The sequence below is a fragment of the Gymnogyps californianus genome, chromosome 13, assembly GCF_018139145.2.
Source record: "Gymnogyps californianus isolate 813 chromosome 13, ASM1813914v2, whole genome shotgun sequence".
NCBI lineage: Eukaryota > Metazoa > Chordata > Aves > Accipitriformes > Cathartidae > Gymnogyps > Gymnogyps californianus.
Window position 1 is genome coordinate 14,495,638 of NC_059483.1, and position 17,150 is coordinate 14,512,787.

At 40.9% G+C, this 17,150-nt stretch overlaps 2 protein-coding genes across 2 annotated transcripts in view; one reads left to right on the top strand and one right to left on the bottom strand.

The window, feature by feature from the left end:
- Positions 1–964: 964 nt before the first annotated feature.
- On the bottom strand, positions 965–5,798 carry PDE12 (phosphodiesterase 12). Its single transcript, XM_050904592.1, has 3 exons — positions 4,533–5,798; positions 3,363–3,441; positions 965–2,608 (listed from the first exon to the last, which is right to left on the bottom strand). The coding sequence occupies exons 1-3, from the start codon at positions 5,796–5,798 to the stop codon at positions 2,166–2,168; spliced, it is 1,788 nt and encodes a 595-aa protein (XP_050760549.1). The 3' UTR covers positions 965–2,165.
- A 1,575-nt stretch (positions 5,799–7,373) lies between these two features.
- The window catches only part of DNAH12 (dynein axonemal heavy chain 12), a 73,300-nt gene continuing 63,523 nt past the window's right edge, over positions 7,374–17,150 (top strand). The window contains exons 1-8 of the mRNA XM_050904490.1: positions 7,374–7,399; positions 9,516–9,679; positions 12,069–12,159; positions 12,450–12,476; positions 13,421–13,610; positions 14,744–14,819; positions 15,676–15,834; positions 16,530–16,722. Coding sequence (XP_050760447.1) covers positions 9,516–9,679; positions 12,069–12,159; positions 12,450–12,476; positions 13,421–13,610; positions 14,744–14,819; positions 15,676–15,834; positions 16,530–16,722 — 900 coding nt within the window. The 5' untranslated portion in view covers positions 7,374–7,399. The remainder of the gene's footprint in view (positions 7,400–9,515; positions 9,680–12,068; positions 12,160–12,449; positions 12,477–13,420; positions 13,611–14,743; positions 14,820–15,675; positions 15,835–16,529; positions 16,723–17,150) is intronic.

A 17,150-nucleotide genomic window follows, 5' to 3' on the forward strand; every position in this document is an offset into this window, starting at 1 on the left:
TGAGGTCTTGTGTTATGTTTTGTGGCAGATCTGCTGCAAGTGAATGCCTTGCTCCAGGCCTTGATCACTTATTCCCCCCTCCAAGCCTGTATCTTGCTCTTTGGGCACAAGAGGCGTTATGGTGAATCAGCTCAGGATATAATGACCCACTAAAATCAAAATACAGTTGAGAAAATTACAGGACCTGTATTTTTAGCTAGATCACTTCCCTATTTTAGCTTGGTGTGGCATGAGCAGGAACAAGTAGCCAGAATTCAGAGGTGGTAGAGCAGGATCAGGTAAGAGAGGTTGGGATGAGAGGAAGATGGAAGGTTAACTACTCAACATTGCTGAAAAAAGCTACTTGCAAAGGACATTTACATGAGATCTTTAGTAACACAGGCTTCTACAAACTTGCGTATTAGTGGAACAGTCCTTTCGTCAATTTCCATTTACCTGTGTTTTTATGTGCAGAGTTGGTAACAAAGTTCTGGACAGTTCATGAGATTTGTCTTCTCATGTCGTTTGAGACATGTTTTGAGATTTATGGGCCTGCATCTTTTTAGCCTTGTATGACCTCTGACGCTAAACCTGCCTGTTGGCTTTACTAGTGCAGTTGGTTATCAGCATCAACTTGTTACATGCTCAGATACTACAGTAACAAAAACCAGTAGTAATTTTACTGGTAATAACATAGAAAAGGCTAAAGAGTAGATGTCTACAAGCTTCTGCAAAACACCACCCTTCATAGTATAGCAGGTACTATGGCAAGAGACAGGACAAACAACCCCCAGCAATATGCTACTTGAAAGCGACTGCCTATTTTTAGTAGTATATAAACAGCTATAACCTACAGTCCACCAGAATGCAGTGGAGGTGATTAGTAGTGCAAGTATAGGGTACACAGCTTTTATCAGCCTGGGCAGACCTGTTTTACCATGAAAGATACCAGGAATTACAAAAAAATCAATTTACAACAGTGACAGACAATTGAAAGGGAACTTTATTACGTGAAAGAGGGAGATCTAGTGAAATGGTTTTCAAATGCTGTTTGTTTCACATGGACTAATGATGCAGGGAAAGAAGCTGGTTAAATGATTCAAACCCCTCCAAGACATTCAATGAAGGTACAGATACAATACATTTCCCCACATCCAAATTATCTCCTACAAAATAGGGAAGATTAGACTATTTCTAGAAGGAAAAAATGTGGGTAAAAACACTATTAAAAATTCAGGTCTTCTCTATGCAATAGAGGAACAAAATAGAACAATTGCGATAAAGGTTTGCAAGTCACTTGTGTTTCTTTTTAAAGATTCAGGCACAGATAGCTAATGCACCACATAACTATTCTGTGTTCTCCCCCTACCTGAAAACAGATCATATTGTTAAAAAGCTCCCTCCTATCCAGAACTGGCTGTCCTAAACTTTAGTATTTCTTTTATTGCCAATGACTATAAACAACAGAAGGAACAGATGCTCAAAGTAGATGCTACCTATATATGTAGTCCAGTTTTACCAGGTGCTGAAGTTACCCTAATTACCCATATTAAGTGGGCAAGCAGAATGCTTCCAAATCAGTTATAACCTTGAATTTAACATGGTTGATTGTTGACAGTCTATTCACTGATAATTAAATAACATCTTTTCAGAAGGTAGTAGGTACAAGTACATTGTTCGTGCCACTTACTAAAAAATTGGGACACAGTAATGTAAGTGAACAAAACAATTTCTGAACTTACTTTAAAAAAATTGTCATGACAGTAATTACAATGAGGTTGAATCAACTAAATCCATTTGTTTTCAGGTTCTGTGTTTGGTTCTGAATTAAGCAGGGTTTAGTTTGTACACCATCTTATAAATCAGATTAAATTCATATCTTTAACAAAATAATTCTTAATCCTTTAAAAACACCAATAAAAAGGTATATGATAATCCAATTTTCAAAACCCCCTGTCTTAAATATATTTTTCCTATTAGCATATAAAAAGGCAAGGGAAAAGTTGTCATGCAAATATTCTGAACAGTGTGATAATATTCAGTAGAACCATTAAACACATGAAATTTTCAGTAATCATTCTGACTTTCCTTTTAGTAGCATACAAGCCAGGGTGTAACCTCAGTTCCCCAGCAGTAAATTAAATTTCTTGTTTGAAAACCCCCAAAAGCACCATGCAAGAGCTGATCTATTTCCACTTTAAGTCACATATTAGTGCTATATGATCAGAAGGATGTGAAACACTTGGCAAAGCCTGATGGGTTGTTACTTCTTCATGACTGGGCAATGGAATGACCTGTTCAACCTCTAGAGCACTTTTGTCAATGAAAATGTAGTCCAGACATCCATGAAACCCACCAACGTAGTTTGTATAAGCAGGTTCGCCGCAAGCACTTAGCAGTTTGAAAGGATGGCTTAGAGGCATATTGCACCTTTCTTCTTCACCGTTTGAGACCCAGTCTTCGTGATCTTCAGCAATGCCACCACTGTTAATAAAACTGTAAGTTCCAGATGATGGTGTACTATTAAAATCTCCACAGAATACGACTGGTATACTAGGATACAAGTCACATGCTACATGCTTGATGTGAGACAAGGCTACAGCGATTTGGATGAGACGGATGTTGCCACCTAAGAACATAAAAACATATTACTTTAAATACTTCACAGTAGCATTGGAGGAATTTTCCATGTTGCTCATTTAAGCATGTATCATGTATAGCTCTGAAACAGCAATCTCATTTTAAATTTAGTGTGCACTACATTTTAGAATAGTTTTCATAAATAAAGAAGCCTTTGAAGTTTGTGACTATGAAAGTTTTAGAGAGGCAGACAATGTTTTAATTTAAACTCGCACGTGCAAGAACTCTGAACCTTAAACACCCATATTACAGCAGCTTTCCATTTCGTGGCAACCATCCTAATAATGTTCCTGAAAGGCACAGAACCACAAGAAAACTAGTTTAAAAGAGGAGAATCTCTTCTAAAAGCTTCTGTAGCCCAATCTGGTTGCCCTCCTGGCAGTACCCCAATATAGCTCCTTCAGGTACAATAAGATTGGGAAGCCATGAGCACACACAAAGCTAGCTATATTTTATGGTCTACTCTTTGGGTGAATTGTGTGTAACATGACTTGCCTTGCTTTCAGCTGTATTCTACTAACTCCCAGGCAGACTAGAACAATCTTACTCTAAGGAAAATAAATAAACAAACAGACCTAGCAGCCTGACTTGGTTCATCTAGGTAAGAAGCAAGGCAGGAAACCCTCAGTTCCAGAAGAAAAAGTTATAGCTGCAAAAGAATGGGGGGAAATCCATTCTCCCTAGGAAGGACAAAAACCTTTACAAACCCAGTTATTCTACATACAGGAACATGACAAAATTACCTTTTGGGTGCCAGTATAGGTGGGTATTAGCTACACAAATCTTCCTGGAAGGATCAGTTGTAGACTGAAGAACTGAAACCTTCAAGAGAAAAAGCAATCTTTGGTAAGTATTAAATAGACAGGTTATACATTTTTTAAAATGCAATAGTTAGCTTATGCCTTTATGGCAATCCAGTTCAAAGAATCTGATGCTTTTAACTAATGAACAGTACAGCTCCTAAGTTGAGCCTATTTATCTTCTATATCAGGTCTGGGTATCAGCCAATATATTGCCACTACATCCAAGTATTTGACAAATGTTCTTTTGTCCATAAGTGTCTGGTTTGGCCGTATTTTCTCCTTCATTCCATATTTTTTCATAAGATGTTGCTAATGCTGTACCATTTTTAACTACTTTTATTGTCTATTCTCCCACCTCTGCAACAGAATTGGAGCTATATATCTGGTTTTAGCAAGCAAACTGTAGCATTGCATAGTTGTTAAACTGAACGTAAATTTAGAGGTGATTGCAGTTATCAAGGAAAGCTTGTTAGTCCTACTCAGTCCACGAGTACGAAACTTGTACCAATGAGTGTTTCTGAAATTCCTGACACAGACCTGTCTTACACATTTGTACTTACACAATAGCTCTGCCGGCAGACCCACTGGCATCAACAAGCTCACAAACCTGTCCAACTTTGTCTCCCTACTGTCACTTCCTAAAGTGGCATTATTAAAGCAAGCTAAATTAACTTAATCTCATTTAGAACTGATTTACAAGATTTAAAGTTTTATGAAATACATATTCTGACATATGAGAGTAAGTAGTGAAAAACTTAGCAGCCAATACCACCAACCAGGAATCGATACCTGGCCCAGAATCTCAACAGCTGTCTTCATCTTAAAACAAAGAAAATCCTTTTGCTTTTTTTAGCAAATTTTGGTAGTTCCATATATCCAGTTCAGTAAAGTCTCAATGTTTTGTTCTTGTTCCTAAGTTGCTCTTCTGCTCTATTCATTACCCTAGCTAACAGAAAACATACCACTGTTCTGTCTATGCTTCAGATTGTTAATCCTTCACGTCCCTTCTCCTGTGGTTTGACGCTCAACAAACCTAGCATGGCTGCACCTGCCTGGAGACAGTGGGAGGACGAGAGGGGAAAGAGGAAGAACGCATGTAAAACCTGATACCTGCAGCACAGATGACCTCTGCAGCACCTTCTCCTGCACCAAGGGGTACTTGGCCAGCTTATCACACAACTCCTTGTGCAGTGGGTCCGAGAGCAGGGCTTCGCTGAAAGTTATGTCGTGCTGGCTGAGGAGGCTGAACTTGTCCCTGCGGTAGAAAGTGGCCAGGCCTTCGTGCTGCTTCTCCTTGATCTTGAAGAGCCCTTCGAGTCCAAAAGCATCTAGGGCTGGAGCCAAGCTGTCCACGAAGACGGACTTATCCACTTCTTGCAAGCAGATGAGGTCGGCGCTGTAGCCCGCCAGCTCCTTCTTGAGGAGGTTCTGCCGGTAGTCGAGCTCCAGGGCGTAGGGAGCGCAGTAGGGGTAGAGCACGGTGCGGGAGAACTCCGTCTGGGCGTAGGTGTCGGCCAGGATGTTGTAGGAGACGGCGCGAACGGAGCCCTCGCCGCAGACCTTCTTGGTGTAGAGGTGCCGGGAGTCGAAGGTGCAGGCGCCGGGGCCGGCCTCCACCGGGCCGCTGCTCTCCACCTCGCGGGGCGGCCCGTAGCGCTGCGTTCCGTCCCCGGGCGTGCACCGCAGCTTCAGCCGCAGCCCCACCAGCGCGTTGGAGGGCGTGAAGACGCGCTCGGCGGCCACCTCCACCCAGGCCGGGCCGTCGTCACCCGCCGCCGCCGCCTCCCCGCCGGCCGCGGGCCGCCGCTCGCGGTACCAGCGGAAGAGGCAGTGCTGCGGCGCGGCGAACTCGGCGCTCACCTTGGGGCACACGGGGAAGCCGGCCAGGAGCGAGCGCGGCAGCTGGAGCTCGGTGAGCGCCGGCGGGTTGCGCTCCACGCGGTACTGCGCCTCCCCGATCTGCAGCACGGCGCCGTCCAGCCAGGCCGCCGCGTTGGGCACCTCCTCAGCCACCGCCTCCCCGTCGCGGGAGAAGAGCCGCACGGCCGGCGCCACCGCCGCCGCCGCTTCCCCCGCTGGGCCGCCCTCCGCCCGCGCCTTCTTGCTCTTCTTCGCCGCCTTGGCGTGGCCCTTGGCGGCGTTGGTGGCGATGCGGGCCAGCGCCCGGCCCAGCGGCTCCGCCTGGTCCCGCTGCATGTGCTTGGCGCTGCCGTCGGGGAGCACGAACCGCAGGCTCAGCTTGGGCTCGGAAGGCACGCACCGCACCACGGCCCGCTCCATGGCGCCGCGGGCGGCGAGCAGGCGGCCGCCACCGGCGAGGAAGGCGGCGGGCGAGCCGCGGAGCCTCCGGAGGGCGGAGCGCAGCCTGCGCCACATGGAGCCGGCGCCGCGGCTCGCCCGCTTCCGAGAGGCGCGCCCGGAAACGACGAGCCGCGCGCGGCCTCGTCCACGCGGCTGGGCGGAGCGGCGCTCCCAACCGTCACTGCTCGCGCCCGACGAAGGGGCGGGGCAGGGCAGGGCGCCCGGGGGAGGAGAGATGCGCGAGGGCGCGCTGCGTCGCTTTGGGCGGCGGGCGGGAGCGTTAGCGCCTCGCCGTGACTGAAATGCCGTCCCCGCGGTGGCTTTCCTCTCTTTCGTGTGTTCTTGGCCCCTTTTTCAGGGATTAACCCGCACGTACGGTGTAAGTGAGACTGCCTGGAGAAGCAGCGGGTGTTGCTCCCTCGGCAGCGATAATCCCGTCTCCTCAGGAAGGCTGTCATGTCCACCGGGCAAACGGCTGTCCGAAAAGGGGGTTGGTTTCCCACAAAATGCGCAAATGGGTGCAAACTGCTTATGGATAAATCTCTTGATATCAAGGGTTTGGGTTTGTTTTCTGTTTGTGAGAAAACATTTCATGTCTGGATTGAAACTTCAAACTGAATAGCCCTGGGCTGTGAAAATGTGTTAGGAAGGTGCCCAGGACTTTTGAAAATGGATTTAAAATTCTCTCCAGCTGTTCTTGCAGTCTCTGCTCATGGGGCTCTGCCCACACAAATACAAAATCAGGATTTTAAAGTCTCTTTGTCAAATGTGGGCGAGTGGGTAGTAAATCTCTGGAATTTCTTAGAATTTCCATTTATAGTTTTACAAAATGTAGAAGCTTAGCAACAGCTATCTGATGTGTGAGGGTATTACAATTTCCTAAGCATTCTTGCTGTGATCTGGAACAGGAAGGTTTTTATCTGCTTTCTGCAGGCAGAACACTGGAGCAAAGAGACTTACTGACTTGCTTAGGCTATATTAAGCCCTGTGGCAGACTAGGAAATTTAACGTAAGATTTTTCCAAGTCTCTGCTTCTTTTTTTTTTTTTTTCTAATCACAAGGGTATATTAGTAGTCTGGTATTGTACAAACACCCTTTCTGTGAACAAATAGGCGTTGAATGAGCCTTCTGTTTTGGGCAGGTGCACCTTGTTAACAGCAGCGATCTAGGCAGGCACAACTCCCGTTTAAGGGCAGCGTGCTGCTGTATTTTCAAGGGAGAAGTCTGCTCTGAGAGCAGCAGGGACACGGTTAGCGGTCTGGCCGTGAAATTAACGGTGGTGTACGCAAGGCACCGGGGAGCTGAGAAGGGCCGTGGTTAATGCCCACAGGTGCGAAGGGCGCTCCGGGGGGTTAGCGGTGCGGGCGCTAATTTGCTACGCTGAGGTGGCCTGGAAACCGCGGGGGTGTCTCTGGCGTTTGAAATGGCGCCAGGGAGGGCAGACGGCGTTGGGGCCGTAGGTGGGCAAGCGTGTCCCGGGACAGCCACCGAGAAGACCCGCTCTCCCGACGTCAGAGACCCGCACGGTGCCGGGCCCCGCTGGCCGCGCCTCGCCTCTTCCGCTGGCGGCCGCCGCCGCCCGCCCTCGGCTCCGTGGCAACCGAGTTGTTGTCCTGAGTCGCCTCCGCGCCGCCGTCCTGCCCGGCGCCCGCCCCGGGACCGCGGCAGCGGGAGAGGTGAGGGCGGCGTGGGCGGCGGGATGGCTCTCCGTGGGGCTGGGGCGGTCGCAGGGGTTGATGCTGGTCTTCCCTCCACAGCGACGGGGCTGTGTCCCCGGGCCCTGCTCGGCTGAGGGAGCGCCAGGAAAACGTAATACCGTCTCGGCTCTCTTTAGCAGAGCTTTCTTTCTTTAGATGCCTCCACCACCACCCGTTTTAATTAATTTCTAGGACATACCACCCATTTAGGAGGTAGCTTTGACTTTTTGCTCCCCTGTGAGAAACTGTTGAAATACAGTTGTGAGTTTGTGTATCGTGTTTCCAGGGGAACCCTACCGTCAATCTTTTGGGATAGCCGTGCTCAGCCACAAGCAAGACTTAAGCCGCTATAGAAGGATAGTCTTTTAGTGACCCTGAGCCCACTCACACGAAAGGTTTTTTTCTTTATTTTCCTTCTTTTTTTCTATTTTTCTGTCTTTATATGAGGCGACTATCAAACTTCGGTTGCCAAGTATCTTTAACTGTGGTTACCCAATTATCTGTTCCGCATACTCATCCTGCCCCCAGACTAGGATTCTTATTTCAAACCCGTACCTGTCTCCACTTCCCTGTTGCGCAGCCCAACTACCCACAACTGTGGTCATAACCAAAACTCCCGTCTGCTTAGCTTGAAGCCCCAAATTGCAAGCCTTCTTTTCATTGGGAATCTGCATCCACAAGCCAAGGTTTAGCCGCATCCCCTCAGCCACATTAACCGCTTGCTTGCCTCTCCCGTTTTAGTAATCTCCGTTTAGTCTTTGCTCAATTTAGCCTTGCTTCTGAAGATGCACACCTTGGCATACTGTAAGTGAATATTATCTAGAGATCCCAGAGTTGCTACAGCTTAAAAGAGTAAGGTAGTGTCAAGCACCTGCTTGGTATTTACAGAAGCACTTGTTCTGGTAGCTCAGATAAACACTTCCAGACAGGCAGTTGAAATTGTGCCCTGCTCTGCCTTAGGTAAATACATGAAACACTGTCACTAGGGTCTGTTGATGGAATATATGTTTATATGCAACATAGAGTTCTCAAGCAGCCCGCTAAGTTCACCACAAGACTTTCAGCATCACAAAATTACTTCTGAATACTCTCCAATTTTACACTGCTTTTTACAAGATGATCATGCGGTTTCTTAACCTTTCCACATATGGAATAGAACTTTTAATGACTACTTTGCACTTAGAAAATAAGCTTAATTCTTTTGTTCCTTGAGAAACATGAAAAGAAGAATAGGGTGCTGTTTTTATATAAATGCTTTCTTGATAATTTCCTGCACTTTGTCTCTCTTCAACGGTGACATAGTGTCTAAAGAATAACTTTCTCATAATTTTGCTCCCATTTGTTTGACATTGTGGTGAATCAATAAGTCTATGTTGATGTCATTATGATTTTGCTTCTTTTCTGTTAAGGACTGCCTCTCACTTCAGTAGAGTTCTAGGATCTCATATTTGAAAAATTGCTGCAGCTTTATCTTCACAATAATACCAAACATCAAGGATGCTTTGGGGCATTTTTTTTCCTCAGAACTTTAGAGGCCACCCTTGCCTGAATTTGTTCTGTGTTATCTAGCATGGGTGGACTTAATGGGGCAGTAACTTTTTTTCAGTGACTAGACAAGAAGGGAGTAGGTAGTCACCTACTGAAGCCACAGGAACCACAACGCTGTCTCAGGCCCCATCAGAACAGGAAATGTGCCCAGAACAGGGCCAGTCTGGTGCAGTCTGCCGGGGGGTTTAGTAGGCTGCTTTTCTGGTGTCTTCTGTGCTGTGTACAGCTGGTAGATTAGCACTTAAAGAGATTTGTAACAGAACTTTACTTTTATGCAATGTGCTAATCTTGAGTTAATAGAACTGCACCATCGTTTTTTACTATTACAGACTTTATATGTATGCACTTTCCGTTGAAGTTTGCCATTTTAGCATATACAGTATTTTTCTGCTTTCTGAAAGCTAAACTTTCATACCTAAATTGTGGAAATTCCTAAGGCTACCTCATTTTAGTCTTATGTACATTCAACTTCATACATGCATCTGTTAAACTGCTTTCTGGACAGGATTGATTGTATTCTAGAATCTTGGTTTTGTTATGGTTTTAGATGCCACACTCAGATGGAGCACCTTCCAATAAAAAGACTTTGAGAACTTCGTTTCTTCCCACTGTTTTACCTTCGTCAGTCACATCTGATATGTCACCATTACAGAATAAACTACTGACATACCGAAGATGCAATGAACAGCAAAAGATGCTTAATCAGTTACTGTGAGTTTCATATAATTCAAGAAATGTTGAAATTCAAATGAAAGAAACATTGCACGTTTGGCATCTGAGCAATAATAATGATGTTTGTTAATTTTAGAGGTTTTTGGTGTCACTGTTGCAGTGCTGAACACTTTCCATCTAAAATCATTAATAATAAAAGAACATTTGATGCGATCTCTGACACTTTTTCTTTTACAGCACCCAAAATCTGCTTGAGGTATGTTTGTTGGGGTGAGTTGGGAGGAGAAAGTGACCTTCACATTTTGAATGTTGTTTATGATAGACTGAAAAAAATCCTTTCTCTTTATGAAAACCTTTTTCAAAGAGAATCAAAGTCTGGATTACTTGCTTGCTTTTGTATGAATGATCCAAACGTGGGTCTACTTCTAACAGACTTCTTTGTCACTATCTTAATCCATTTGCAGCTGAGTTTAGTAATCTGTGTCGCTGCCAGAGGAGCACAGCTGCCAAGATGACTGGTAAAGTCACATAAAATTGTCTTTCCAGATTTTCATTTGCAAAGGAGGAAAGACAATAGGAAAAGGTTGCTTTCATGTAATTGTTGTAGGTCTAATAGAAAATTAGGTTCTTTATTTTATTGTTTCAATAGAAATTTATTCCTGAAATACCTACATTTATTTTCAGGAACTTACTGAAGAACCCCTAGACATGTTGATTATCTTGGCATAAATATGAGAGGATTATGTGGGCTAAGGTTGCATTGTTTATAGTAATATTATGAAATATCTGGCAACTTGCTTTTTCATGTAAAAGATTAAAAAGGTAAGGAAATCTAATGATATTTGACAGGATTAAAAAGCACAGAAAAAAACTGGTTTGGCCTTCAGAAGAAGAAATAGAAATTAAAGACCTATATACAGTCTTGATTTAATCCATTTTAGATATTGTCACTGATATCAATAACTTTATTTTTGTTGGTGTGGGTTTTTAGTGATTCCATTTGCTGTGACTAGATTTGGTGATGGTAACCAGTTACTTAACTAATTCCTATGCAATTGATGTTCCACTTCAGTGGCTAAATTTTTAAGTGGCCAAGTATTACAGGTTGTTTTTTCTCGAAAAATACTTGTGTGTGTCCCAAATTGTTGGCTTCGTTGGTGCTAGGCAGCGGTATAAAACTAAGTTGCAGGATCGAAGTCTGAGAAGAATTGGTCACAAAAGGGAATCTGATTTGTGCCATAGATAAGTGGGGGGGGGTGGGGGGTGCCTCCTTTTCTTTTCTTTTCTTTTCTTTTCTTTTCTTTTCTTTTCTTTTCTTTTCTTTTCTTTTCTTTTCTTTTCTTTTCTTTTCTTTTCTTTTCTTTTCTTTTCTTTTCTTTTCTTTTCTTTTCTTTTCTTTTCTTTTTCTTTTCTTTTCTTTTCTTTTCTTTTCTTTTCTTTTTTCTTTTCGTAATAGTAGCAACAGTCAGTTATAGAAAGCAGTTAATCCATACAGAAGTTAAAAGTAGAGAAAGATGTTTCCGTTCTTTTAATAGTTTAAAGACTGTTATAATACAAATCTGATAAACAAGAAGTCTTTTAATTTTAGCTCTTGGAAAGTAAATCCTGACCTTTCAATGACACCTGCAGTAGCAGAGTGCAGTTTTTAGAATGCAGGTGTTCAGTATGCTGAAAACGTCAACTATGTTGTGGTGATAACTTCCGGTGCAGTAAGATGACGGCTGACCAGCCATCTGACAAACAGTGAATAGTCTGCTGGAACATTTGATTCAGTTACATTTTTGTACAAAGTGAACTGTCTTTTAAATAAAGTCCCATGAAGTAATGATTTGAGTGTATACTTGAAATTGGCAATCTAACTTCCACTTGGGAGTTTTTAGCTGAGTTATATTGAGATAAGGCTGAAATATTCTTTGCAAGATATGTACAGACTGTATCCTAAAAGGATGGACTGAAATATTTTAATGCTTAAGGTCAGCAGGACAAGCCAACATTAACCATGTAAAGTTTTCTAATAGTTATTTAGCAATTTATAACCGCAGGCAGTAAAAAAGAGCTGGTCTTAAAAAAAGCTTTAGGAGTTTTGTTCTGCACTTTTTCTGTTTTTTTTTTTTCTTTTTTTTTTTCTTTTTTCCGTAATACAGTTGGACAAGATCTGTTGTAGTTGTTTGAGGAGAAGTAAGATATCCTAACAGGAGCATTGGGCAATTGGATGAGGTGAATCAAGGCATGTATATATTGTGATTGTGGTCAAGATAAACGTGGCTCTTTATGTAAGAGAAGACAGAGTATGCAAAGGCAGCCTTACCTTTTAGTGATTAAAGAGTTGGTAAACATGAAAAAACAGGTTGCATCAATTAAAATGATAGCATTATTTTTAATATATTGTTTGTAGTTTTTCTACACTTCTGATTATGTTTTACTTTAGAATTGATCGAGCTTTGAAAGTCTATCACATATACATGGAAGAAAAATATCACAGAGATCCTGTACCTCCTATCCCGGAACTGCCCTCCACTGTGAGAAAGTATTTCTTTAATATTTTAACTGTTGCCTGTTTTATTCTTTGTTATTGGGGCATTTATGCCTCTTACTTCTTAGTATTTACTTAAAGATACTTATCTCAATCCTTAGTAATTCATAAATGTATTTATATGCTCAAGTAGTCCCACTGAAATTGATTCTTCCTGTATATCTACAGAATAAAGTCTTTATTTAGGAATAATATTTGTTAAATTTTATATTTCTGATTTTCTTTTTTGTTTATATGTTCTTAATACATTACAATTTTCTGTTCCTTTTTATACAGATGAACAGTGAGCAAAAGCAACGAAGAGTGAGTTAAATTCTTTCTTCTGCTTTTTTAGAGTAGAAGAGTGAATGGTCTCTATTCAGAGGAGTTGAGTATGTTATGTGGAATTAATGGTGGTTAATCAGAAGAAGCTTTTTCAGTAGTCTTGTTGGGGAAAAATGGAATAGGAAGCAAAATAGGAATCTTTTCTTGTGGTCCAATAGAAGGAAAGTATTTTTCTATTACAGAAAGTATGTCCATCAGTAATTTAAGTTTTGATCTAAACCTTAGCAAAGATCATTACTTAGAAAAAATTCTAACAGGCTTCAGGATATTTTCAGTTGAGGTCATAGATTGTACTTTAGTCTGTACAAAAAGTAGGCTTTGACATTGTTCAACTCATCTGAAGAACATGTACATATCCTGGAGTGTTTGTATAGCTTTTAAAATAAGACTTTATCTTTGAGAGCCACTTCAAACTCAAATTATCACTGAAATATTTATATTAAGTAGCTTAAGGGAACATCTATTTTTCCTAGCAGAGTTAGGTAAACTCATTCTGAAGACTATAGAAATTCAGATCCCTTTTTATTTTGTAACGAAGCTATGACTCAAAAGCATAAATGCCTATTTCTTTGGCCAGCCCCCCCCATTCGTGCATACTTTTTGCCAGAAAAATGCTTGTCCGAAGAACAGTAACAGGAACCTTGAGCCGTTTTATTGTCAGCCGTAAACTTCAGCAGAGAACCAAGAAAAATGCCATACTAAAAAGTACAATATTTTGTATTTAAGCATTGAGACAGACAGACCATTTTACCAACCGTAGAGTAGCTTTTAGCATACTAGTCAGTGAATGCTGATAAGATTAGATTATGTGACCTGCCCTTAAGTATAAGAAATGGTGAATAAAAAGAGACTTGATTGTCAAGCCTAACGCAAAAATATTTACATAGCCAATTATTAGACCTCTGACAATATTGTCCTTTCAGACAAACTATCTCTTTATGAAGAAGTGCGTGCAAAGTAATCCGGTGGTTCCCATTCAGCAGCAGTGGCTAATGTCTGTGCTCACGTTGGTGCCACAGTCGCTTAAGGAAGGCAAAGATAGAGAGCTGTTAGCTGAAAAGCTTTTAGGGGAGATAATAAGGGATTATGAAATGAGCATGAGAAGATGTGTGGGTAAGTACCAGAAACTACACAGTACTAATATTAATGTTAATGTGTGTATATATATATATTATAAGCTGTTTCATGTTCTCCCACTGAAAATAATTTTTCTAGATTGTTCTTTCAACCAAGTGTGATCTTTGTAATTAACCACTGATTTCTCTTTTTCTGCCTTATCAAATGTGTATTGGCTCTAATGTTTAAGGCAAAACTTGCTGATTTTATTTGGACTAGTAAAAAGTCAACCAGCCGAAGGTATAGTTCAAGCAAAGACAAAGGCAGCTGTAAACTTCATGAGAAAAAGGTTGATTGCTGATGACCTTATTTCATTAAGTTTTTAACCTGTTTAGTTAATTTGATGCAAGAATGTATCACTGTTTTCTACTACAGAAAGCAGAAACTTTTTATGTACTAGTCATTCTTTTTTTTTGCCTCTTCAGGAACAGCAGCTTTTTTTAAGCTGTTCATCCACAAGCACATCCATAAGTTTTCTGATGCTGCTTTCTATGCATGAGGAAGCTCGCAATAAAAATCTGCAAAGATAATTAGCTGTTTTCAGATATCACTCGTACAAGTCACTTTGATTTTTAAACTTTAAGAGAGTCATGAACTGGAATCTTGAAAGTGTATTCCCTTGAAATCATGTATTAATGTCTTTTTTATTTACACTTATAGTATCTGAAATCAGAAATTGAGCCAAATTTTGTCAATATTTTGGTGGATGGCTGATCTTTTTAAAAATGCAGATTAAAAAAATATACAATTTAACATGGGACTAACTTCTTCGTAATGTCATCAGTGGGATAATTATAGTATCCCACTATAATTATATTAAACAAAGTTGCCATAAATACTTAGAATCATAGAATATCCCGAGTTGGAAGGGACCCATAAGGATCATCGAGTCCAACTCCCTGCTCCTTGCAGGGAGGAATTAAGCCACCTGAATCTGTATAGATATTTCACAGAAGCTGTGATTTTGAGTTACCTTTGGGAGAATGTGTTTTGAAGACTTGCATGATACAGTTACCTTCCCATCCTACTTTGTGCTTTGTTCAACCTGGAGAAAGACTGAGGAAGTACAGTGCCTGTTGAATATGGCTTAATTTTCTTCTAACGTTCATATATTATTTCTTTTTTCCTAGTGCGAAATGTTCTTATTAAACCAGATGTAAAAGGACTTGAAGACGAAGAGGAGGCACCTTTGCCTTTATCACCTCTGTGAGTGGATTAAATTAGCAAATAACCCACTGGAAAAACACACTCAGTTGCACAAGTGAAATTCTTGTTGAGCTGCACGAACAGAGTTATGGCACAATATTAATTCTGGAGTCCCTTAATGAGGTCTTTTTTTCTGTCTGTAGAGGATTTTACATTCGAACATCTTACATCTGAATGCTTTACAAAGTTTTAGCACTGACAGTGTTTTATTACTGTTGTTACAGTTACATAGAGTAGCACTAATGACTGCAAATGAGAATTCTGCCTCCAAGTGCCCAGGCACTAAAGTCGTATTGCAGCCACCTCTGGAATGAAGTGTGTGTGTATGGGGCAGTTTACTGGCAGACAGCAGCATTGTACAGTACTTTAACATGCTAAAACTGCATCTAGTGCCAAGGTTTCATATGATTTTGGTGTTATGAGGTGAAACCTTGAGACCGAAGGAAAGGCTATTATGCTCTCCTAAAACAGAAGAGGAATTCAGGTAGACAGAATATAATTACCCGAATTGCACAATTTGCTGAAGCATCAGAATGTGTGCCATCTAAATATTGATGATAAATGCTTCCTGTTAGCAGTTGGTGAAGTGAGAAGTTTACATTGAAAGAGCTTCAAGAAGAGCAGGTCATCTGAAAATACTCTGGAGTATAAAACATGGTTGATCAGACAGAGTATCTTTATGGCTTCCATTGCATCATATTGAGGATATGTGTATGGCACTTAAATAACTATTCATGTTAGGGAATAAGCTTTTTAATACTACTTTTTATATGTAAGAATGTTTTATTCAAGTATTGCTTGCGCTCTTCACTTTTTTTTGTTTGTTTATTTTAGTTGTTGGGTTTTTTTTTTCCAGAGGCCTGGATTTTTCTAGACCATGGCATAACAGTTTTATCCAAGCAAAAAATCAAATCCTTTCCAACTTGCACATTCTCCACCCCACAATGAAAACTCTACTGGATTTTGGTTATGCAGCATTCTCTACCTTTCTTATAGTGGATTTCTCAAGTTTCAGGTAAAGTCTGTTTTTGTGAATTATTAACTTGTATAGATTTTTGAAGCTGGAAAAGAAGAGTTTGTTCAATTATATTATTTATCATAGGGTTTTTTATATAATAAATTTCTTCAGCGTGTCATTTAATGTTCTTTGAGTAGGTTACTTTGTGTTGTGACACATTTAACTTTTCTTCTCTCTGTTATGTATAAATATTTTATTGGTGCTTAAATTGCTGATAGTATCAGCCCTTTTGATTTATGTTTTGCCTTTAATTCTGTAAAGGTCTCCTCATTATTTATTTAATCTTAATGCTGTGATCCCCATAGAAGTCTGGTTGAAGTAGCATTTGAAAAATTGACTTATAGGAGTATTACTATCTGTAGGGAATTTTACGCTAACCCTAAAGATCAGATTTCTTGCTGGTTTTCATCAGTCGAATTTTATTTTTAATCTTGGAACTTTTCATTTTCATGATTTTCAAAAAGATAATTTTCAATATCTTTTTCCTCATTATTTTTTCTGGTAACTGTTCTTTATTTCCTGTGGTATGGGGTATTTTTTTCCTCATTTAAGTCTACAGAAGTGCTGCTTAGGTTCCTGCTGTGCTTTCTGCTAAAAAAGAATGGGTTTGTAATACAGTATGGATTACTGTTACTTTACTCCATGGGTTTTTTAATTTTGTTTATGAAGTTGCCTGTAACTTTCTTTTCTAGATTGAAAGGGCCAGTTGACTGTGAGTCTTTAAAGACTGATGTCTCTCTAAGCTGTTCTAAAGCAGAAGAGAAGATATTGAATACGTGGTATCAAAGAGTTATCGGTCTCTTTACTCAGGAGGCATTGAATGGTGTAAAGTTGGATCAGGTTGACTCTTTTTATAACTGTGTGGCTATGCTTATGTCTAATCAGGTAAAAATCTTTCCTCTCCATGATAAACTCAATGTGAAATTTAGGTAATTTTAATGAGTCAGCACATTATATGATATGGGGCCTGTTTAATTAATTATTGTTAGCCATTTGTTGCATATAATGCAGTAAAGTATTCAAAATGTTACATGTTTTTAACTTCCCTCATTTAAAATAAATATGTGGTCTTGTCTACTTCTTTTTCTTCTAGTTTTTTAGATGCAGAAAATTTATCCATTCTACTAACTAGAATGTAATTAGCTTGAAGAAGAAAATATCTCAGTGTTCTCAGGACCCTTCCTATCACCGATCTTGGCACTACAATTACGTTATATATTAGCAAAATGAACAAAACTTGGTCTCTCTCCCTTGAAAGCAAACATACTTATACAAACAGACTGAACGTCCAGCTCTGCCAACATATATGCAAG

Excerpts from the sequence above, each read along its gene's own strand:
- PDE12 (XM_050904592.1), bottom strand. The coding sequence starts at position 5,798 with ATGTGGCGCAGGCTGCGCTCCGCCCTCCGGAGGCTCCGCGGCTCGCCC. Across the intron at positions 3,442-4,532 it reads AGAGGTCATCTGTGCTGCAG|GTTTCAGTTCTTCAGTCTAC; the intron begins GTATCAGGTTTT and ends TTTCTCTTGAAG. Across the intron at positions 2,609-3,362 it reads CCTATACTGGCACCCAAAAG|GTGGCAACATCCGTCTCATC; the intron begins GTAATTTTGTCA and ends TTATGTTCTTAG.